This window comes from Hippichthys cyanospilos, chromosome 2, assembly GCF_059441005.1.
Source record: "Hippichthys cyanospilos isolate Australia breed blue-spotted pipefish chromosome 2, RoL_Hcya_1.0, whole genome shotgun sequence".
NCBI lineage: Eukaryota > Metazoa > Chordata > Actinopteri > Syngnathiformes > Syngnathidae > Hippichthys > Hippichthys cyanospilos.
Window position 1 is genome coordinate 22,580,294 of NC_142370.1, and position 21,751 is coordinate 22,602,044.

The following is a 21,751-nucleotide window of genomic DNA, read 5'->3' on the forward strand; positions in this document are numbered from 1 at the left end:
CTTCGGCCGTGCCCAGAGATTCTGTCCATAAAGCTATTGAATAGAACAAGCAAGAAGGGAAACCTGGGACACACCGAGGACTGCTTTGCCGTTGCAAAAAAGTTTATTGACAAAAGGTGCACGCAATGCATGACATAACAACTCAGTAAGGCAAATCTACAACTCCAGAGGACATTCTCATAAAACTCAAAGCACAAACTAAATTCACTCTCGGAGACTGCAGAACAATAACAGGCAAAGTAGCAACCAAGCGAGGAATTTGGAACAGGCATAGGCGCTGGATATCCGCGAAAGGCAATAATCCGGCAACATCCTCCTGCTTCTGCAGCACCGAAATAGTCTCTCCATGACAATGAGCTGCAGGTATATGGCTGGTGACTCCGCCCCCTAATCTGCAGACAGGACAATACATAAGGGACAGGGGATGTGACAGCATCAGTGACAAACGGAGTCCCCCCCCCCCCCCCCCACCCCCCCGCCCCCCTACTGGAAATGGATTTGACTTACTGCTGGAAATGCGGAACAAACTGTCATTCTACAAAACACATGTAGACTGGATGGGCTTACTCCCATGCGCCCTTGAGGATCCTGCTGAGGGTGTAGATGAGGATGGAATGTGTGTATTAATGTGTCTACGTGTAATGGTCATTATATATAACATTTTAGTGCATGTTTTTTAAAAGCTTGAAATTTGAGGAAAGCTTCTTGTGTGGTGCCATGTTCAATTGAAAACTGGGATAAACACAGGTTAGCTGTTTGTCCTGTGGGCATTGAAAAAAAAAGTAAGAAATCTCAATGAAATATTTATTTTAAGAATAAATAAAGCCGAAGCAAAACTGAGATTGCCTTTGGGCACTTCACGTGAAGCTGTCACCAACAGAATACCTCCCAATATGGCCGCTCCAGAGCGCTGGCGTTTGGGCTCTTCATCAGCGGGATCTCTGCTACGAGAGTGTTTACGTAATAGCGGAAGTGACGACAGGCTTTGAACACGATGGACTTCCCCACAGCGCCATTATTCCGCATGTAGTTTGTTTTTGTGACGAAAAACCGAGGGAGATCCAGCAAGCGAACGAGCGTTTATGACCCGATTGATAAATATGTTAGATTTTGAATTGATACCTCCTCTCTTACACGGAGCCATGAACAAATGAATTCGCGGGGTATGAAATTTAGATTCCAAAAAGGAGAACGAGTCCTGTGCTTCGAACCCGATCCAACCAAGGCTAAAGTCTTGTATGACGCAAAGGTACCGGACATCATATTCCCCTATTTAAATTATGATTTACAATAGGTAGTTCTCCATGGCATATTGTGTTGGCTGGCACTCGTAATCATTTGAAACGCCGCGCGTTTGCTTACATGGTTACGGCTAACGGCTCATATTTACCTTGCGTTAATTCTTCACGTCTTTTTGTGACTTGTAAACAGACGATGATCATGTTTGTAATTACAATATTAGCATCGTGCCATTAACCAATTCGTCATTGTAAAGTTTGTTTTGCTTTGTGACCACTCCGTAACCGCTTTAGCAACGTTGTAAACTTAACCCAATCGCACGCATTGCGCTTTACGACAACAAACCTGCAGTATAACCTGCTCGATACCTCTAAATGAATTCCAGTGCAGCAAATCGCCTTTGGAAATCAAAACGAGCAAATACGCATCCCGTCTCCTAGTTTAATAACACTATGCAAATGAGTAAAAAGCACCATGACGCCAAAGGAAGACACCAGACAGATCAAGAAACCAGGGGGCCCAGCTCAAATCTGGAATAACATTCGATCCGATGATTTCGATGTTGAAGCTGACCACTTCATCACACTCAACCCAAAGTCATACTGTCTCACAAAAAAATAATAAATTACATACATACTGCAACATAAATGCAGCACAAACGTGTTAACTATCGCACGCATCCAACTACTGGAATTAAAATGTCAGTTTTTTATTCTGTTGATTTCTAGTTTGTGATCATAAAATGGCCTCAAACAAGTGGCCAATACTGCTATTAGTTGCCATGATGAGTACTGAGCCATTGAAACCATATGAGAAGGATGGACGTCCTAACATAAATGAAATGCATTATGCCACACAATGCATGCATTCTGGGAACTAAATAAAGTTGACTATTTGTGGGTAATAGGTACTTGGCCAGCCCATGAATAGTGAATTGAAACCCATTCAACTGCATTTGAAAGAAAGAAATGTTATTTTGGTCATTTTGACCAATTGATTGGTAATCCTTATCTTTTTTTTCTGCCAAAAATCAGCATCAGCTGCAAGTCATGTCAAATGTATGTATACTGTATAATCCTTGAACATAAGTCTCAAAAGGGCTTCACAACTCCACAATTACATCCTCTGAACGTAGCTCCCAGAAGCGCAAGGAAAACTTCACTAAGCCCCTCAGGGAAAACAAAATGTTCTTGGTCAGGTCCTTCATATAATGCCACAACCCTATACTCCATGTGGAGTGAAGTAAAGATTTTTTTTTCCAAACACTTGCTAAAGTCATTTCATCATTCCAGGTCCTTGATGTAGTGATAGGCAAGGATGAACATGGAAGACGAATTCCAAAGTACTTGATTCACTTTAATGGTTGGAGTAGAAGGTAACTATAATTGCATGAAGGTGTACCCTTACATGTAACTCAACGAATGATGTGTATATGAACGTTTGTGTATTTGTACTTAGCTGGGATCGTTGGGCAGCAGAGGATCATGTCCTAAGGGACACTAAGGAGAGTCGCAAATTGCAACGTAAACTGGCGCGTGAAGCTCTTGGTCGCATGTAAGTTTTCTAACTTGGTATCATTTACCACAGTTGTTCTATTTAACTGTATGATCGGTTCAAAACATGCTCAAATGCTTGTTGTTGTTGTACTGTAGGAAGAAAAAGGGATGTGCAAAGAGGCGACATCCTTCTGGTTCTAAGCCCTCTCTGAAGACTCTACCTAAAGAGGACGAAAGTGATGACACATGTGAGAAGTCTCACCTTGCTCCCGTCTGGTTGTACCCAGTCTCTCGCTGCAACCAAAGTACTGCAATTTGTATTTTGCTTCCCAGGCTTGATTTCATCCTCTGGCAGCAGTGACGGTGACGGTTCGGAAGCAGAATCTTCCAATAGCGGAGACACTACAGTCTCTGAAGACATAAACAAAATGGTGAATACCACACTGAGGGAGATTGCAGTTGATACTACTGTATATTTTTTTAAGTTCAAGTCAAGTTTTGTTTTCTTTCCGTAAGTTTCAACCTCTAAAGAGAGGGTTGACCATTATTCTCTTACATTTGTATTTAGACAACATTCATTCAAATGCAAAAGAAGTAATATCATGTTATGTACGAGGCATAAAATGAGCAAACTTACTTCTAAAATCGCAAATATGTACTTTTGTCAAGCACCGCCATCTTGCTTGTTTTGTTCACGGTTGAAAACGAGGCTGCGCGGTTTATTTTTTCGGCTGACATTGATGCATTGAGTATGAAAATGCAAAACTGCACTTCAAAAGAAATGTTCCTACATTGCCCTTATTTTACCATAAATAAACTCACATAATATGTTGGCACTGAATGGTGATAGCCACCTGAGACCACACACGGCGTCCTATTTAGAATGAGCACTCAGTCTTGTTGGACCTGGAAGAGGAAGCAAGGAGGAGGACTCCAGCTCCCGCATTAGATGTCAGTCAGGTACCGTATGTAGCGCGATGTACTGAAGATCGACTTGTACTTGAAAAAATTAATTATTCATTGCTTTGGCTTGTACTGAGTAGTAACTGCATTACGATTGTTGCATATGTTGATTCTTTTCATAACTTTTTTTTTTTCCCCTTAGAAAGTTGAACCTGATATCAGTATCAAGAAGGAAAGTGAGGAGAGGATTGTACATGTTGATATCAGTATTCCAGATGTCCTCAAGAAGAAACTGGAGGATGACTGCTTTTACATCAATAAGAGGAAGAAGGTATTTGAAGCTAATGCTGAACTTCCTCATTTTTACATGAAAAAAAAAAAAATCAAGCATGAGGTGTTGTGATTATTATTTGGTATTTTTATTGGACTTCTTATGGCGTGTTGTGATTGTATTATGGGTACGTTTGGTATTTGTTGAGTGACAATTACATTTTTGTCTTGGATATCCAGGACCGTACTAAAATGTATCACTGTTGCTGAAAATGAATAATGTTTAGTCTTATAAGAGCACCTTTTTCCTTTTGTAGTTGGTGATGGTTCCTTGTCAGACGAATGTTGTGCAAATCTTGGAGTCCTATGTAAAGCACTTTGCTATCAACAAGGCTTTCATGGCTAATGAGCGCTACAGGCGGCAGCAGCAACAAAATACCACACAGAGCAGCAGCCCGCAGCCAATCCCTCCAGAAAAGAAGTATGTTCAGAACACGGAAAAGTGTATTGTTTTACTTCACTGCTCTATATATGCTATTGCAATTCATAACGTCCCCCCCCCCCCATAAAGTGAGGAACTGTGTAAAGAAATGGTGGATGGCCTGAGGATCACATTTGATTTCACTCTCCCCATGATCCTCCTCTATCCGTGTGAGCAAGCTCAGTTCAAAAAGGTCAGCTCTTCTCGACTTTTCTTGACAATCAATGAAGGATCCCCCTGCCCTGGCAAGTAAGTATAAACAGCCTTGAATTGGATTGAGGAGCTACGGGGCCGCTCCCATTTCATCTGTCTTTCATAGCACCCAGCAAGAGCGCAGTCCCAGCCCGGCGTGTCACAACCCCCCCACGCCTCAATCAACAGACAGCCAGCCAGCCCTGAGTGACGTTTCCACCACCACGCCCACCGCTCCCACCCCAAAGCGCCGGCGCCACCCGGACATGGACTGCATCTCTTACCAATCCCAGTCGCTCAGGCGTTCCACCAGGAACACGCCAGGGGGAGAACGGCCAATTGAAGGAAGCACTGGAGGTAAGTACATTTTTGTGGATGTCTAGTTGTCTGAGGGAGTATCTATTTATAAACATTCTCTCGCTGATGATTGCTATGGGTTTCCAATGGTAGGTGGAAGCAGTTCCACAGCGTCGCCTCAACTCAAGCGCCGCTTGATCGACAGCTCATCGCAGTCAAAATTCGTCCTCAGCCTTGACAGAAGTAAGGGGATAGCTGCTTACAATATTTTGCTCAATATAAATGGTTCATTAACGACAGGTTTTAGAATATGTAATTATAGCGTTTGTGTAGTTGAGCTTGTTTTTGTACTACCATGTCTGCCCAGTGGGTGGAGCAAGATCACTTTGTAGCCACATTGCTGCTGCTTCTGAGTAACTCACTGATGGTTATTTTATTATTTTATTTATTTATTGGGGGGGGTTCTGGTCATTTGAATTACCAGTAAGTTAAGTTTTCATCACAAGCTGAATTTTAAAGGAAACGACAAAAATATGTCCTCTTTATACAGAAACTCCAGTACACAGCGGTTCATCCTCCCCATTGCCTTTGACTCCAAGCAAAGACAGAAGCGGACCTTTTCATGGCCTGGAGAGCAGGCGAAATAATGAGCTCAATGAGGTGACAAACCACTGTGTAATGTTGATGTTCTATGAGCTAGGAACAGTCGTCCACACCTGGACATTAACAGTCAGTTTGGCTATTGCCCATTTACCCTCACTCAAGAGTTTTATTTCAGAATTTCTCCTGGTTAATTCACAAAAGTCCCTTTCTACTCAGGATTTTCAATGACCAGGCAAAATTGAATATTCCAGGGTCCCTAAACAAGTATGTAACTTGTTTAATAGATTTCCAGGTTTGGAAAGGAAACTATAGAAAATATAAATGTTTTTGAGACTATTACGACACAATTGTGTGTGTGAAAGCACACAGTATTATACCTTATAGTGTGTTGGTTTTGAAGAACACTTGACTGACGGGTCTAAAGAAAAAAAAATGCTGATTATAATAGAGTACTTTTGAATTTCTCAACAAGTTCCAGGTTCAAATGAATGTGCAGCAATCTTAGCAACTATTAGTGGTGTACGCGTGTGTGTGTGTTTGGGGGGGAAGGGGGGTTGGTTAGGGCATTGGCCAGCACACAGTATTATACCTTATAACTTGATCTTGGAAAACTCTAGATTGATTGGCTCAAAAAAAAAAAAAAATCACTGATGATAATATGCACCTTTTGAACGTCTCAAATAGTTCCAGTCAGAAAATCATTGCATCGTTGAAATGTTCTATGCACGGTGCACTCAGCCATTAAATTATCCAATCAAACATAGAAACAAATACAGTCAAAGTTTTAGATAAGTACACAAAGTTTTTGGAGGACCAAAATGAGCAAAACCATAACAAATTGTGCGCTTTATTTGGTCATACAACACAAGATGTTTAAGATGCTGCTGAAAATTTGAGATTGAATTTGCAGAAATTTGCATGGCCTTACTCATTTTTATCCCCACTTTTCTGTGTTATGATTTTATTTATGAAAACCAATTTTTTTGTCTGTTGAACCCAGCAGCTCATCAAATACATTTCCTCCATTTTGTCCGTCAGGTGCTGAGTTGGAGACTGACACCTGATAACTATCCCTTAAATGACCAGCCTCCTCCACCCTCCTACCTGTACGGAGTGCAGCACCTTCTGCGACTTTTTGGTTGGTTATTTTTCCTCCCTTATTTATCCATTCACTTGACATAATTCTTGCAACCATTTGACGAACATACAGGTCCGTTTTGAATGTTCGAAGTGTGTTGTAAATACAAACGCTGACAGATGTCCACGAATCCTGTTAAATTGACCATGCAAGTCAAGTGTCTAGCATTTTAGGAGATAAATCAAAATGCTGGTGGTGACAGCAAAAAGAGCAAGGCAATCGATGATGGTGGTGGTAAGAAACACCGGGCGGTTTCCATGGAAAGGCTGCTATTATCAAAAAGTTGAAGAGTGGTGAGAAGATGATTACTGTTGCCCGTGCCTATGGTATGAAGGCTGTTGCTTCAACTCCAGCAGGTCGTGACTGTGCATGCAGTTGGCCTTTATGCTCCTGTGCACCTCACATGTGCAGTTTCCTGTAAAGTTTGGGAGTGGCACTAGGGAACCTGAGTGTGGAGTTTCCGCTGCAATTTATGGCCAATTAGGTAGAGGTGTGGGTGTTTTTTTTCATTGCACTTTCGCTGTCATGCCGTCAACTCCGAGCCAACCGTCGCAGAAATTTTACGCCACAGGATTGAAAGCCGTTTGTGTATCTTTGTAGTGCCTTGAGCTGCAATCATAAAGATGCACATATGTGCGCACCTGCTCACACGGCCTTTTTTCATCATGGCCCGATGTGTTTTTTTTTTTTTTTTAAATGGCGATAAGGTGGAACCTAGCTGAGGAGAACTAATGGCCCACAGCAATAATTTCTGCCGTGCGCATAATGTGCTGCAGACGGGCCACCAAAATGTCATGCGACATTATGCATTGGTCTTGCGAGTGTTGATGCCTATGCTGGAGTATGAAGAAGCCTTGAATCGGTCAATGGTCAGCACCTTCAACCTCAGCAGCCGAGCTCGCCATTCAATAACTCTTCCGTCCACCTTCATTCATTTAACCTAAAAAAATGCATGAAGTTTTTAATGTAATTAATGGACCAGATGTTGTATAATCGGAAGTATTTTGATTTATGTTGTTTTGTTCTTTTTTAATTGTAATATTTAAATTAAAAAAAATTAAAAAAAGAGCCTCCACTTACAAAGAGTTCCACTTCCATCCAGCCTGTTGGAATTCATTACAGTTGAACCTTGATGACTACCGATACTCATTTTGGGTGCTAACTCCTGCATCACGTTTCCCTTATTTATCCAGTGAAACTTCCAGAGATCCTTGGAAAGATGCAGATCCCTGAAAGGAATCTAAGAGCCTTGGTCAAACATCTTGAGCTCTTTCTCAGGTAATAGGTTTTAATTGCGATACTAATATATGTTTTGATGCAAGTGACTCATAAGCGCACAGTATGACTAGAAGGCGTTGGGAGCTGCCGCTACAAACGGGCCTGAAAGCGTTTATTAGCCGGAAACATGAATGTACTATGTCAAAAGCTGAAAATATATGTGTTGAAAGCTTGAATAATCTGCCATATTTATGTCGAACAAGTTTGAGCTAGCTGCATTCTGGATCGATAAAAATTAGTAGACAACAAAAGTCAAGGAGACAAAGTCAAGGAGGGGTGTAAGAAAATGGGAGCATGAGTTGGATCGTAGGGAGGGACAGAGCATGTGTTAGTGGGAGGGAGATGAGTGGGTGTTACACAAGCGCGGGGAGTCTAATCTTTAAATCCTCCCAAGCGATCTTCAGTTGAGCTGCTCCCAAACCGAAGGGATTTGGTTCATTCAGTCTCTAATCAAACCTACAGAGTACTGCCTGCTGCCACCATGTTGTGCTGTGGAGCAAAAACCCGACTGTACAAATCCAGCAAATGATTGATTCATCTGTCCTAGAGAGTGAAAACCACCTTCAGTCCCCAACTGAACAATAAATGACATCTTTGAACAATGCAGCGCGTAAGCATGCATCGCTCCATTTTCAGAATAGAGGTTAATCAAATGTATAATTCCAGTAAGACTTAGCAAAGAATCCCCCCCCCCCCCCCCCTTTCAATCTGAAGGTGGTAGTCACGTTTTGCTACATGCACATCAATGATCCTTCTCGTGGTTAAGGTTTTCTCAAGAAAAGGAGACCTTTAATTTCTCAGTGGTTTCCCTTTTTGAAATGAGAGTGAGGTCTCGCTGGCATTTTCTGTCATGGCCATTTGGTAGCCTTATTTTTCAGTTGTCATCAAAACGTTCTGTGTTTCCTTTCTGATGAGTATAATTTGTTTGCATTGAGATTAGGAGGACCGGTGGAGTTAAGAAGAGATGGCAAGATTTAGAGGATTTGGCCGAGTAGCAGATACTAAGAAGATTCCGGATTAGTTTTCGCCGCAACTGATTAGATGGGAGGGAGAGGGGTCGGGGAAGGGTGGGTTCATGCTTACTGCTGGTTCATGTTCGGTCTGTATGGCCATAGAGGAGGATTTATATCTGCTTTGCTGTACCCCCCTAGGAAGGCATTGGGGTGAATATTTCTGTCGCATGAGCCTGATATTGTGAACGAAAAGAGATCGAATCAAAATGGACGCACCGGTGCAACAATACATATTGAATATCTTCTCATTTTGTCATGTAGATTTCTGGCTGAGTTCCACGAGGATTTCTTTCCCGAGTCTGCTTATGTGTCGGCATCCGAGGCTCACAATAACATGAAGCAACCAAGGCCTGTTTACTGAAAAGAGCAGATTTTCCTTGCCCTTTTTTTCCCTTGACTTCATAACCAGTGTACATGTACATTTTCGGTATAAGTTTGAATTTGTACTTTGAGAAATAAAAACGTTTAAAGGGCAACCTTGTTTTCATTTATTTATTTATTGCTTCTCTGTTTTTTTGTCCTCTCAGAATACATTCTTGACAAGATCATTGGGAGGTCTCATGAGCTCACAACCTTGCTGAAAATGACCACAAAGTTGCTCATTTTCCAAATCTAAGGAATAGAATAGAAAGGGATATTGAGTACAGGCAGCAGCCAACATTGTTTATTTAGAAATAAAATCAAGGTTTTCCCCTCTCTTACGTGTCTATAGATCAATATAGATCCTGTTTAGTACTAAGCCCTACAATCAGCAGCCACTTGCTTTCACCTTATTTTTAAATGCGCAGTATGTCTTGAACATGTATGCTATAAAGCATTTTATTTATTTTACGATTATTTTACGATTATGATTGTTTGGTTTGTGTTTGTGCAAGTTAAATATTTGTTTATGCAACCTGCTCAACTTCATGTTGATCGAATGTGTGGGACAATTGTCATTGTTAATAGAAATTGTGTGTGCGTGTGTGTGTGTGTGTGTGTGTTGGGGGGGGTCCTACTGTGTGGCTTTACCATCTCTATTTGTTTTTATATTTATCCCAGGTGTTGCCAATCCAATTCCTCTGTCAATCAAACAAGATTGTTCAGTTTTTTTCTCGATATTTTTAGGGTTTGAGTGAAAAGATATCAAGTGGCATTTTTCTTAAAATGGGCTATGTGATCAAATGTTTTACATGTTTTTTTTAAGATGTTAAAATTGGTTTGATGATCTGCAAAATATACTGTAGAAATGATCCTTGCGCAAAATTTAAGATTCTCAAAGCCGTTCCATGTTACATGTAAAAATATGCTTTTGTAACTAACACAAAAAGCTCATCAGTGTTGTTTTTGTGTTTTAGCTGCCCATTTTATGTTGCTCTCTGTCAAGCGTTGTTTTCCATCCAAAGATTGCTTCCATACTGCACACCTGTTCTCTTTTTTTGTGGTTGTAATGGGCTTTTGCAGTAAGCCCCAATCTTATTTGTAGTGCATCAGGTACTCGTAATTAACCTCTTATCCCTGCAACCCAAGACGGCACTCTCTCGCCAGCCGCTATTACGCAGCCATCAAAGCCACCAGCCAAAGCCTTTTGATGCACCGGCAATCGATTTCTCACCACAGACCATCTCTATCATTTACCATATGATTCAATTGTCTAAGTTGTTTTGAGATGGGAGCCGTGACCTTCAAAGTGCTGCTGCTTCAATCGTCGTCCTAATTGCAGTAACATCACAATGAGCCCTCCCTCTCTTTTGTGTGGATAGTTCTTCCTTGCCCTTCTCAGTCCTTGCTGAAGTTAAACCCTGACAAGAGACCAGAGACTGCTCTTGATTTTCTTCCAATCATCCACTTGGTCATGTAACCTTCCCAGATGTATCCATACTGGTTCCACCCGTCATCCACTTCATCCTACACCCGGTTTCATTCTCTGGAACTAGAAAATGCATCGGAAGAGAGGAGAGAGAATACCACCTCAAATTCTTCCTGGACGTCTTTTGGCCTCACCATTGACTTGGCATCAGTTGTCTCAGACCTCACCCCTATAAACGAATCTGCTATCTTTAATATTTGGGGGGCTCGGAGGTCTTCTATCAAAGCACCCTGGGAATGGCAAACCAGAGCCAACGAATGGATGGAAACCTCTTTTCTGGGAAATGATGATGAGTGAGTATGACACTGCTGTTAAATTAGGCCTCTTTGGCACATGATTAAATAGGTGAATTAGCTAAGCCGTCATGTTGCTGTGACCTTCCTTGCTCTGCATCTTCCTATCTATTTGCACCCTGGCTCACATCATTAAGTTGAAACCGTATGGACACACAGTCACATGGATTAGGCAGAGTCGTCCTCCCTGTGAGTCAGTAGCCAAGGTAGAATAAGTACAGGAACCATTTTGTCATGAGGCAGACCTTCTTTGACTTGCAGCAGAATTAAGTCTCCACAGCTGTGTTCCAAACTTTCTGGCATACGGTAAACAGTTGAACGGACATAATGCAGTCTTCTGACAATTACTATTAGCCAGCGGTGGTCTGTCAGAGCCAGCGAAGTCTTCTCTGCTGGCCAAATATACTGTAACCTGACATTATCATAACCATAATAATAACTATAGTAAGTCAATTTCATTTTACATGTATTTTTACTATATATATATATATATATATATATATATATATATATATATATATATATATATATATATATATATATATATATATATTAATATAGTTTGTATATAAAATTATACTCCATATTTCATTCTTTGCATGTCATATTATATCCATTTGGTTATGACCTTTCAAGTGCTGTAGTTTTATAATGGAGTTTTTAGCCAATTAGAATTCGGCTAACTCGTGTCGCCAGGCTGTATGAAATTTGCCTGCAGCCCGAAGCGCTAGGTCATTTGCTTCAAAAGTTGCGGGCCATCTGTGCCGTGTGCAAAGACACATGTAAACAAGCCCATATTTTTAATAGACTGCTGCAATAGCCAATCGAGTCACAAGATTGCCATCTAGAGGTCTCACATTGAACGCGACGTGATTGAATGCTCACTGCAAGAAGGCGGTGCTATCCTCAGTTACCAAGCTACGCAATAGTGTTAGCTTGGCTGATCCGCCTCTGATATAGCGTAGCATAGCTATTAGCTAACCCGTCCACTAAGGGGAAGATGCTTCCAATCAACAAACAGTAAGCTGTACCCCTGGCTTACGGCTTCTGAGGTGCACTGCAAATTGTTCTGCTGGAAATGCCTTTTGTTTGCAAAGGATCGATATGGTGTTTGGAGCTACACTGGATTTGCAACCTTCAATTGTTTAACCAAGGCAACAACAAAACACCAAAGCCCAGCTGGACACACACCCTACGGTGCTGTTAAAAACCTTTGGGGACACCCGAGTGCATATCCAGGATTGTGCATCTTGGTTCGAAGGTTAAGTGAGCTCCTTTGGGAGACACCCGACTGGATACAATGTACATCTCAGTGCGAAGGGAAAGAGAGCTCCACAATGAAGAGGTAGGAGTAAGAAAAATCGGGAGATATTGAAAACACCGATCGATTGTGACCACCGTTTATTTTGGTGAATGATAGCCTCTTCTTTATTTATCGTTTCCTTTTTAATAGGTTTGTGTTATTTTATTTCTCTCATATTCAGTCAATAGTAAAAAAATGATGCTCTTATATTAAACTGCGATTTGCAATTTTGACTTCATAAAATTTTGTGGTTATTTTAAATTATTATTCATTCTTTTAAGTTTTGACATCATCACCTTAATGACAAGTTTTAATTGCTGACGCGGGTTTATTGACGTTCAAATGCTCCGGAAAATAGCCCGTGTAGTCCAGTAATGGGTACGTGTGCGCATGAGGGTTATTTATTCGAGAAGGCGTACGTGTGAAAGTCACGGACCGCCACTGCTATTAGCATAGTGGGCAAAAAAGATAACAGAACCGAGCAAAGGTTCCCGGGAAACCTTCACACTGCACTTTCTGGAACTTTGGAATATAGACGGTCACTTCTCCAAGATGGACTTATTGCAAAACCATAAGGTTTAACCTAAATAACCTCTTCACACAGGACTGCGGAAGACTATGAACTATAGTTATGTGATAATAGTTTTAATAAATATCTGAGCACTTTCACTAACTCTGAGTGTGAGAAAGCGAGCGAGAGAAAGTGTTCTCTTGCTGTTGAGTGTAATGGCGATGGTGAACTCTGTGAAAGGGGAGTTTGATCAGTTTACTCCTGACCAAAATCGTGTACTGCTTTTTATTGCCTTCAACGCATTTCGATTCTTATTTATTCAGTAAATGGTGGCGTTTGTATGTGCTCTGCTGGTGACCAGTCCGTTGTGTAACTCACATTGCAACCCCCATGACACCTGGTATAGATGATGGATGGTTAGATAGCAGCAGCTTGGTAATGGTTAGGAAAAGTATCCATTGAAGGTCACCACTGAGGTCCAAGGTGCAGTGTTTTGAGCAAGCTTTTCGGAGATTGGTTCATTTGACTATTTTAGATCAGTACCAGGTTATGTAATTGAGCCTTTTGATTTTCCCTGTTAGCATCTTTCTAACTGTTACGCTCATTCTGAAAACCTCTGTGACTGTTGCACACCGACTAACCTTTTTTTCTTTTTGTATTCATCACCCCACCCCCACTAACCCACACATAAAGTAATTTCACTGCAGTTGTGGTTATTGTTGGAGCCTGCCCGTGTGCTGGTGGCAGCTTGAGGATTAGGACATAGTTGAGCACAGGCGCAGCAGGATGGCACACTGAGCCATGAGGTAAGACACCACAGAGAGTTTTGTAAAGGTTAATATTTAAATCGGGGGTGTTGCTCATATCTTGTTGGATTCCAATATATATTTTTGTTGGTCAAATGGATGTACCTTTACCCCAGAACTCATGCTTATTTTTGAAGGGTTGTGTTATCTCTTTTGACTGATCTCTTCGGCATGGACATCACCTATGAGAGGAGACATGAAACATGTCAAGTTGGATGATTTTGTAGATCTTAAAGTATTGTCTATGTACAATGAATTCTAAACCACAGTTATTGATTAGAAATGTGAAAAATATATACGTTTGTATAAATGTTTTTATTACATTATTTTGTGCTATACTATTCCTCAAGTGGAGTGGATTCATCCACTCATTATTTATAGATTTATTTTCATAAGATGGTGACATTCTGAACTCTTGCCCCTGGAAACTATTGTCTTTTATTTCTTTCATGGATTTTTTGCTGGAACACTGCGTTTGTGTGCAGTGGAGTGCATACAGCCTTCATAAGAAAATGACAAATTTGCTGCATGTCTTTATGCAGGAAATTGTTTTCAAAGACACAGAATACCATTAATCTGACAGATGGACTAGCATCCATCTTTTTGATAAGTAATCCATTGTCTACGTATATCACTCGCAATATTGGAGTACTGGATGCCCTAGTACAAACTCTTCTGTCTCCGCACAACCAGTGTCAAGAGTTTGGTCCAAATAGTCATAATACTTAAGCGTGAGAGTTGGACACTGTCAAAGCTACCCTTTGTCATTTTCCTTGTTCACAATGTTTATGTACGGAACTTTGTGACATAGCCAAGGCCAAGGGATCCGGTTTGGTGAAGCAAGCTTTATGGCTCTTTTGCAAGTTTTGTACAGTAGTTAAGGGGTCAGGTTTGGTGACCACACTATTACGCCTCTGCTTTTTGAAGATGTTGTGTTGCTTTTGACTTCATCAAAACAGTGGTTTGCAGTTGAGTGCAGTTGGGATGAAATTCAGCTCCTCCAAACCCGAGACTGCTACTCAGTCGGAAAAGGGTGGAGTGTCCTCTCCCAAGGGGAATGAGATCCTTCTAACGTAGAGGAGTATACACATGTTGGGACTCTGCTCACATGTGAGGGACGAGTCGAGCGGGACAGCAACAGGTGCATGAGTGCAGCGTTGGCAGTGACGCAAACTCTGTATTGGTCTGTAATGGTGAAGAAGGAGCTGAGCTGAAAAGCGAAGCTCCCCACTTACTCATCGAGCTCTGTCTCAACAGTCACCATTAGTCACGAAGCTATAAGTTATGACAGAAAGGACAAGATGCAAGTGGTTGTAATGAGTTTCCTCCTCTTCGCAAGAGATAACGTGAGAAGCCCGCTTCATGAATGGGTTCAAAGTCAAGCCGCTCTGTATTGAGATAAGTTGGCTCCAGCATGCCTCCTCAATGCCTCACCGATGAGGTGTTCCTGGCATATATCGCTGTGAGGAGGTCTCCAGCCCGGGACATGCTGGCTGCCCCCACTTCCCCATCAACATGAAGTGGAAATGGAATGATAAATAAAAACCACAAATTGATTCTGATATTGTTCAGCATTATTTCTAAATTGAGTGTACTTGTAGTATTTAATTTTAAAAGATTTGCATTTAAATGTGTACTGTAAGCATAATGCCACAGTTCAATATTGCGTATTGATCCAAAGCCTTTTGTGTCCACGCGACCCATTAGCGAGCCACAGCATATGTCACGTCTAGTTGTGTCACGAACTCTCAGTGGATGAGATGCTTTGCCTTCGCAGCAGAGTTGTGTGTGGGTCTGTATAAGCGTGTCTGTCAGTGTATGTGTGAATGTGAATGAAGTTTATCCTCACTGGCCCAGATGCAGGCTAAATCATCATCACCAGCGGTGCTGTGTAGAACTGCTAAGCTGGAACATTTGGCACCAAGTCAGCAGTAAAAGAAAAAAAAGGAAACAGAAATACAGGACAGTGAATTGAGGAATTCAAAGGAAGTGGAAGTTGGACCCAGGCGCAGCAGAAGCTATCTTCCTCAGGCTGTTTGACTCTTGGTTGTGGCGAGCACAGGGCTTGAATTATTCTTGGTCTGATCATTCACTTAAGAAGATGGAACCGTGTGATGATGAAGATGAACTTGGCGGGTTAAACTCTTCAAAGTAAGTGAAAACCTTTTGTTTGGAGTCACCTGATGAAAGACTCCGCATTATCTTTCCACAATGATAGGCTCTTGTTGCAAATTTGCTCTGAAATTGTTTACATGTACAGTTTTAAGTATGTTGACTTTGGGAAAGTGGAGAAGGGTGGTCAGTAAATTTTTAGTTCAGTTATAATTGCTTGAAGTTTTGCAAGCTGCTACTCCAATACTCTCTCTCTCTCTCTCTCTCTCTCTCTCTCTCTCTCTCTCTCTCTCTCTATCTATCTATCTATCTATCTATCTATCTATCTATGGATGTGCTGTATATGTTTTCATACTTACTGCAGAACACATATTTACTTAAGTCTTACATGACTAAACCTTATACATTGTACAGGAAGTGAACAGTTACCCCTTTCCCTTGAAATCTCGTGCAGCTGCGGTCACATTAGCAGCGGCCTGCACGTTGAATTTAAGTCAGATCTGTATATGATCAAACATGATAACTCTGGAGAGTTTACACTTGAAATACCATTTGACAACTATACTTACCCATTTCATGCAGTGATTCTCATTTCTTGCTGTCCGCTCCCCCGGCACACACACACTCACAGAAAGAATGTCAGCGACACGTGAATAAATTAGCATATTAATTGGTCATGTGCACATTGTTTATGTGGAGTGAATACAGTAAGAATGAAGTACTACACTAAGTAGTATGTGGCATGGAAGGAGGACTTCCTTCGTTTCCCCTGTCTACGGATTGAGGACGGACAACACAACCAATAAAAGTCAAAAGCTTCATGATGTGACCCTTTAGCACGACATCGAGCAGAAGTCAGACGCACGTACCATCGTGTGGAATAACGCAGCTGTTTATTATGTAGCATACTGTACTTGTTCTTCATCGCCTTATGGCAGACCACCATGTCATCCGACCATCGACAAATAAACCAAATTTAATTCATCTTCAATTCTGGGTTCACTTTCAATTCAATGTTTCGATTCATACATTAAAGACAACTGTGTCATGACGACGTTCAATGTTCTGTTTAAATGATAAAAGGTTAGAAAATTGTGAGTTGAATAAAAGTAAAAAAAAAAAAAAAAAAAAAAAAAGGATACAACTTTTGAAAAGCTCAGTCTCCAGGGGACAAAGGAAACAAATATGGCTGCCGTTATGGCGTCTCTAACAGAAAGTCTCTGTAGGCTCTTATATGCTTGCTCCAGTAAAGCCCGTGTAACCAAAATACAATTTGGATGTCATTTTATCTGATGAACCATATACTGAAAATGTTACCTTCCATGCTCCGGAGGTACTCTTTACAATGTTTGACTCCCAGATGATGCCCTTTTTTGATGTAGTAATTTGCTCTCCAGTGGCCATTCAACACTTTCTGGAAGTTTTGAATCATGATCTTTTTTCTAAGATAGCTATCGGTTGCTGTTGACTACTGAAAGATGAACATGCCAAAACGTGCTTTTCTCAAAAGAAAACATTACAACTTAAATAAATTAGGAAAGCAGTGGCAAAAACATTAGTTTGAGTCGTCATCATTGTAATAACTGTTAAATACCGTAATACTTTGCAGAGTTCTCATCACTAATAGCCTGCATCTGACAAAGATGGTAAATAACGATTCATCCAGCCTCGCACCTCTAAATGAAATTAAAATTGGATTGTTTGCTGTTTGTGTTCCCTGTCATTTTCTGAATCCAGCCATTTGTTGGCTGTTAAGTAAATGAATAAACAAACTGGAGCTTCTACTTGACTGCTGGTCATTGGTGGTCTGTAAGATTGACAAGGTGCCAGATTGCTGCATCATTGTCGAAGGATTACAGCGGTTGGGCGAGAGGTCATTGGCCAGGAAACATGTGGCCCAGAAAGCAGAGAAATGAAATTGGTCTGACTGATGCACTGAAGCTGAACGCAGGGCAGGGCACTGCTTGTTTTTCAATCTTGGTGCCTTCTGTTGTGCCTATCTGGTGATATCATTACTCCAAATATTTGAATGTTAACTCAGCATCTGCTGCTGCTGAGTCATTTTTGAACATTTATATTGCAAATCACGTAGGCTATATTAGTTGTAGCTGTTCTGAAGATATTTCTCTCTGATTATATATTGTGACCTCTTTCCCACTGTACTGCATAATGTTTGTCCAAAGACAGGTCAATTGTTGCGCTAATACTGCTTTTTTATGTTTTTGTTTTATTGCCTGCTTTATTATTGGCTCGATTACGGAATGTGGTCTGCTTGGGGAAGTGAAGAGAATAAGAATTTCATTGTGTGGTATTACTATTGTTGGATCTTTCACATTTAATCTTAGTTTTTGATTGCGGACCCGGTTGAATAATACTGTATTGTTTACATACCTTTGTGAAAGATTCCTGTGTGTTCGGGTGTGAGCCGGGATAAGCACACATGCACACGTTCATTGCGTCAACAGCACTCCGTAGATTTATTATTACCAAATTGTCTACTGCAGTTTACAAGCCAATTATCCAAAACAGAGATCTCTGGATCATTCCCGTGTCACGGCCAGAATAATGCCGGTTTGTCTTCCGGCCCCATCTTTGTATTCGCCGGTCCACCAAAAGAGGTGGTCCCATGGCCAGGTCAGCATGTTGTTTCCAGTCCGCTGCTGCCCCCTTTCGGTTGGAGGGTTTGAATCTAGCCACCTCAGTACCTTGGCGAATACTCTCGGAGATACATTGGAGGTCCCCACAGTCCGAGACCTGTGGGCGTCAGTTGACTGAAATGTGTATTCGAGGTTGAGAATGGAACAATGCACAGTGGAGCCATTTTTCATAACTTCTAGGTGCTATGGCGTCTGTAACTGCAGGAGGGCCCCCTGGGGGGGTGACCAGACCACAATGGGCAACTGATCTTAATACAAGTCAAGAGTGAAGAAGAAACTACCAATCTATATTACTTTAGAATAGCTCCAGAGAAAATTAATAAAGCTTCATTATCACGTATACAATTATATAAATCCTTTCACTATGCATATGGCAATGAAAACCTTGAATCTCTTGAATCTTGAGTTCAGGCTCAAGAACGCCTATAGGTCAATTGAGTTATAAAGTAATTAGTTGGCATTTGGAGAATATACAAACTCCTCAATATACCGTACTTGTATTTGGGATTATACTGTACAACCCTCTTTTTAAATTGCATCTGTTTGGAAAACAAACAGATTTTCAGTGGGGGTCCTGTTAAAAAAAATATAGCCACATATTTAAAAAAGAATGTCTTACATACGGTCCGTATCCATACTTTAGACTATTTGCAGCGTTTACAATTTACAGACAGTAGATCTTAGATACGCCCAAGTTATAAATTCAGTGGTGCTTATGTATGGACTGTTCCTGAAAAAGCTGATTCCACTAATGACCAGCAAGACCGTTGAATCAATAACCTGTCCTCACATCAAACTACCCTCCGAGTGTGCAGGATGTGTGAAATGACACGTTTTATCGACAGGGTGCCATCGTGTTTGTGTGTTCAATAGTGTTGTAGTGTGCCTGCAGGCTAAAAGCGGAAAGTAATTAGTACCTCAGAGGGCAAAACAAGTTTGAACACAAACAAAACTGTCTTGAAAAGATTTTGTTGGGAAGAAAAAAAATGGTGTTAGCAGCAAATGAGGATATGCAATCCAGTGCTTGGTTTCACACATGTTCTTTATACATCAAACAAGCATCAGACAACTGATAAAGGGCTTAAATGCAGATTTGACACACACTTGGAGATCTGTTACATTTACTTTTGAGGTTTGAAACTTAAAATGCCATGTGCTATTCAAGGTTTACGAGATGTGGCTTTTTTCATATTCAAATGCTTTCAGAGATGCTTATGACTCAATTTACTCCAGTGCCCTAGTGTTGTCATGCAATTTATAGCAAAGGAGAGTTTAGCCTTTATTTCAAGTGCTCTGAATTTAGAGGCAGAATGGATTAGAATATATAGTCACACACAGTCTTCGAATTTGCATAATGGATTTCTACCCGGTTGTTATGCATGCGTGTTTGCCTGATGAGGGGCTTGAAAAAGAAGTACAGTAACTGTATAATGAACCGGTTACTTAGTCGTCTTTGCATGCAGGTTAAGAGTTGTTGAAGGATTTGGATGGGTATTTTGCAAGCTGACAGGAAAAGGTGTGAGGAAAAGCAGAGAAGCAGTAAGCTGATCCGGGGGACACCCCGAACTGGTTACCAGCCAAGTCTACAAATAATAAATTCTTGAAATAGAAACACTACTGCTATTTCTCTCAGTAATACTCACATGTAGATCAAATACGCAACAAATCCAAAGTTGCAGATGTGAGGTAAGATTACTTAAGTGCCTCACTCCGCACCAAAACACCACAACTTGGCCAATGATGTCCAAATGTATTTTTAGATTTTGCTTAAAAAAATAGCCAATGCTCATATGCAGTGGTTCTCAAATGGGGGTACTTGTACCCTTCGGGGTACTTCAGGGGGTAAATAAAACAAACAAACATGCAAAAAATAATTTCAAAATAACTATTAAATTATATATACATATTCATTCATTAAACAAATGTTATGTTGGTTATTCAATTTCATGATTGTAAAAACGCAGATCCTCCCCCATACTAGAATGGTTCGACCCAACTTGTCACGTGCCACCTCTCGTTACCTGTGAAATTAATTTTTGGGAACACATTTCTACTATGATACTAAAAGAGGACGCTTTGAGTTGAATATTTTTCTTTGGACACATATTTATTCATAAATATTTCTTTTTGAAAACAAGTCTGAATCTGTATGTTGATTATTTTAGGGGGACAAATATTTATTACTAATGAAGTTAATGATTCCTTTTTTTCGAAGAGATCTCAACTGTAATCTCAAAACAGGACGCTTTATGTGTAGTATTTTTCTGTGAACAAATATTTATTTATAATTATTTCTTTTGAGAACAGGTCTGACACTTTAGATTGATATTTTTTTTTGTGGAAAAAGTCATTACTTTTGGTAACTGATTTCTTCTATGATCCAAAAGAGGTCACTGTAGTTGGATTATTTTTTTGTGGACCAACACAAATGAAGAAAGTAAGGGTCTAAAGTTTAATAAATCAGACACTGATGCCATGTTTTAATTTTTTTTTTTTGGTTTTGTTTTTAACCCAAAAACGCTTTGCACTGATTAAGGGGTACTGAGCTGAAAAGATCTGATAAGAATGAATTGAAATCGTGTTCAGACTATCTCATCCATGATAGGTATGAAATAGTATATATATATATATATATATATATATATATATATATATATATATATATATATATATATATATATATATATATATTAGTGAAAAAATGCATTAAACAGGTAGGTCTTCTGGATTATAGATGGAGTACAAAATTCCAACAGCTTTCTCTCTTCACCTTGTATCCTCTTTGAATACAAATTTCCTTTCTGTGTTCATGTTTTCACCCTGACCTTTATCGCTCACTCTCAAGCCTCTCTCACATGCATGCCTGTTCCATTCTCACACCCTGCCTTGTTTCCAGCCCCCCTTCCTTCCTCACCCAATCAGATTAGGCCATGTTGAAAAGGGAGCGATTGCTGGTTGGAATATAAACAGTGCCCCAAAGAAATTCTCAGATCTCATTGTTAGAGGAGTAACCACGGTAGGAAATGCAGTCTGTCAAAGGATGTCCTCACAAGTATAGCTGTAAAAATGTGTGTGTGTGTGTGCGTGTGTGCGTGTGTGTGTGTGTGCGTGCGTGTGTGTGTGTGTGTGTGTGTGTGTGTGTGTGTGTGTGCGTGCACAAAAAGGTGGCATGTAACGTTTCTGCTGTAATGGTGTTGCATGCTACAATACCAAGCGAAGGTTTTGGACACCGTTTCAATTCTGTCATCTTACCTCGGTCGTCGTTGTAGGATACTGCTGACGCAGCAAGGAGATGAGAATTTGTCAGCCT

General features: G+C 40.6%; 2 protein-coding genes across 4 annotated transcripts in view; both read left to right on the forward strand.

The window, feature by feature from the left end:
- The first annotated feature begins 969 nt into the window (after positions 1–969).
- LOC148427863 (MSL complex subunit 3-like) lies at positions 970–9,386 on the forward strand. Of its 2 annotated transcripts, XM_088408950.1 has the most exons (15): positions 970–1,249; positions 2,532–2,614; positions 2,698–2,793; positions 2,892–2,983; positions 3,069–3,166; positions 3,618–3,695; positions 3,841–3,969; positions 4,226–4,389; positions 4,480–4,638; positions 4,709–4,938; positions 5,032–5,121; positions 5,429–5,538; positions 6,520–6,619; positions 7,813–7,897; positions 9,172–9,386. In XM_088408950.1, exons 1-15 carry the CDS (start codon positions 1,151–1,153, stop codon positions 9,269–9,271), a joined length of 1,713 nt encoding a protein of 570 aa, XP_088265076.1. In that variant the 5' UTR covers positions 970–1,150; the 3' UTR covers positions 9,272–9,386. The 2 variants fall into 2 exon arrangements, with proteins under 2 accessions (XP_088265076.1, XP_088265077.1); XM_088408951.1 differs by lacking the exon at positions 3,618–3,695 and having other exon boundaries at positions 971–1,249.
- A 4,204-nt stretch (positions 9,387–13,590) lies between these two features.
- The window catches only part of LOC148427864 (FERM and PDZ domain-containing protein 4-like), a 37,909-nt gene continuing 29,748 nt past the window's right edge, over positions 13,591–21,751 (forward strand). The window contains exon 1 of one of the 2 annotated variants that reach the window (XM_088408356.1): positions 13,591–13,672. In XM_088408356.1, coding sequence (XP_088264482.1) covers positions 13,668–13,672 — 5 coding nt within the window. In that variant the 5' untranslated portion in view covers positions 13,591–13,667. Of the gene's footprint in view, positions 13,673–15,661; positions 15,824–21,751 lie in introns of those variants that run through there. The other variant, XM_088408355.1, reaches the window with a different exon arrangement.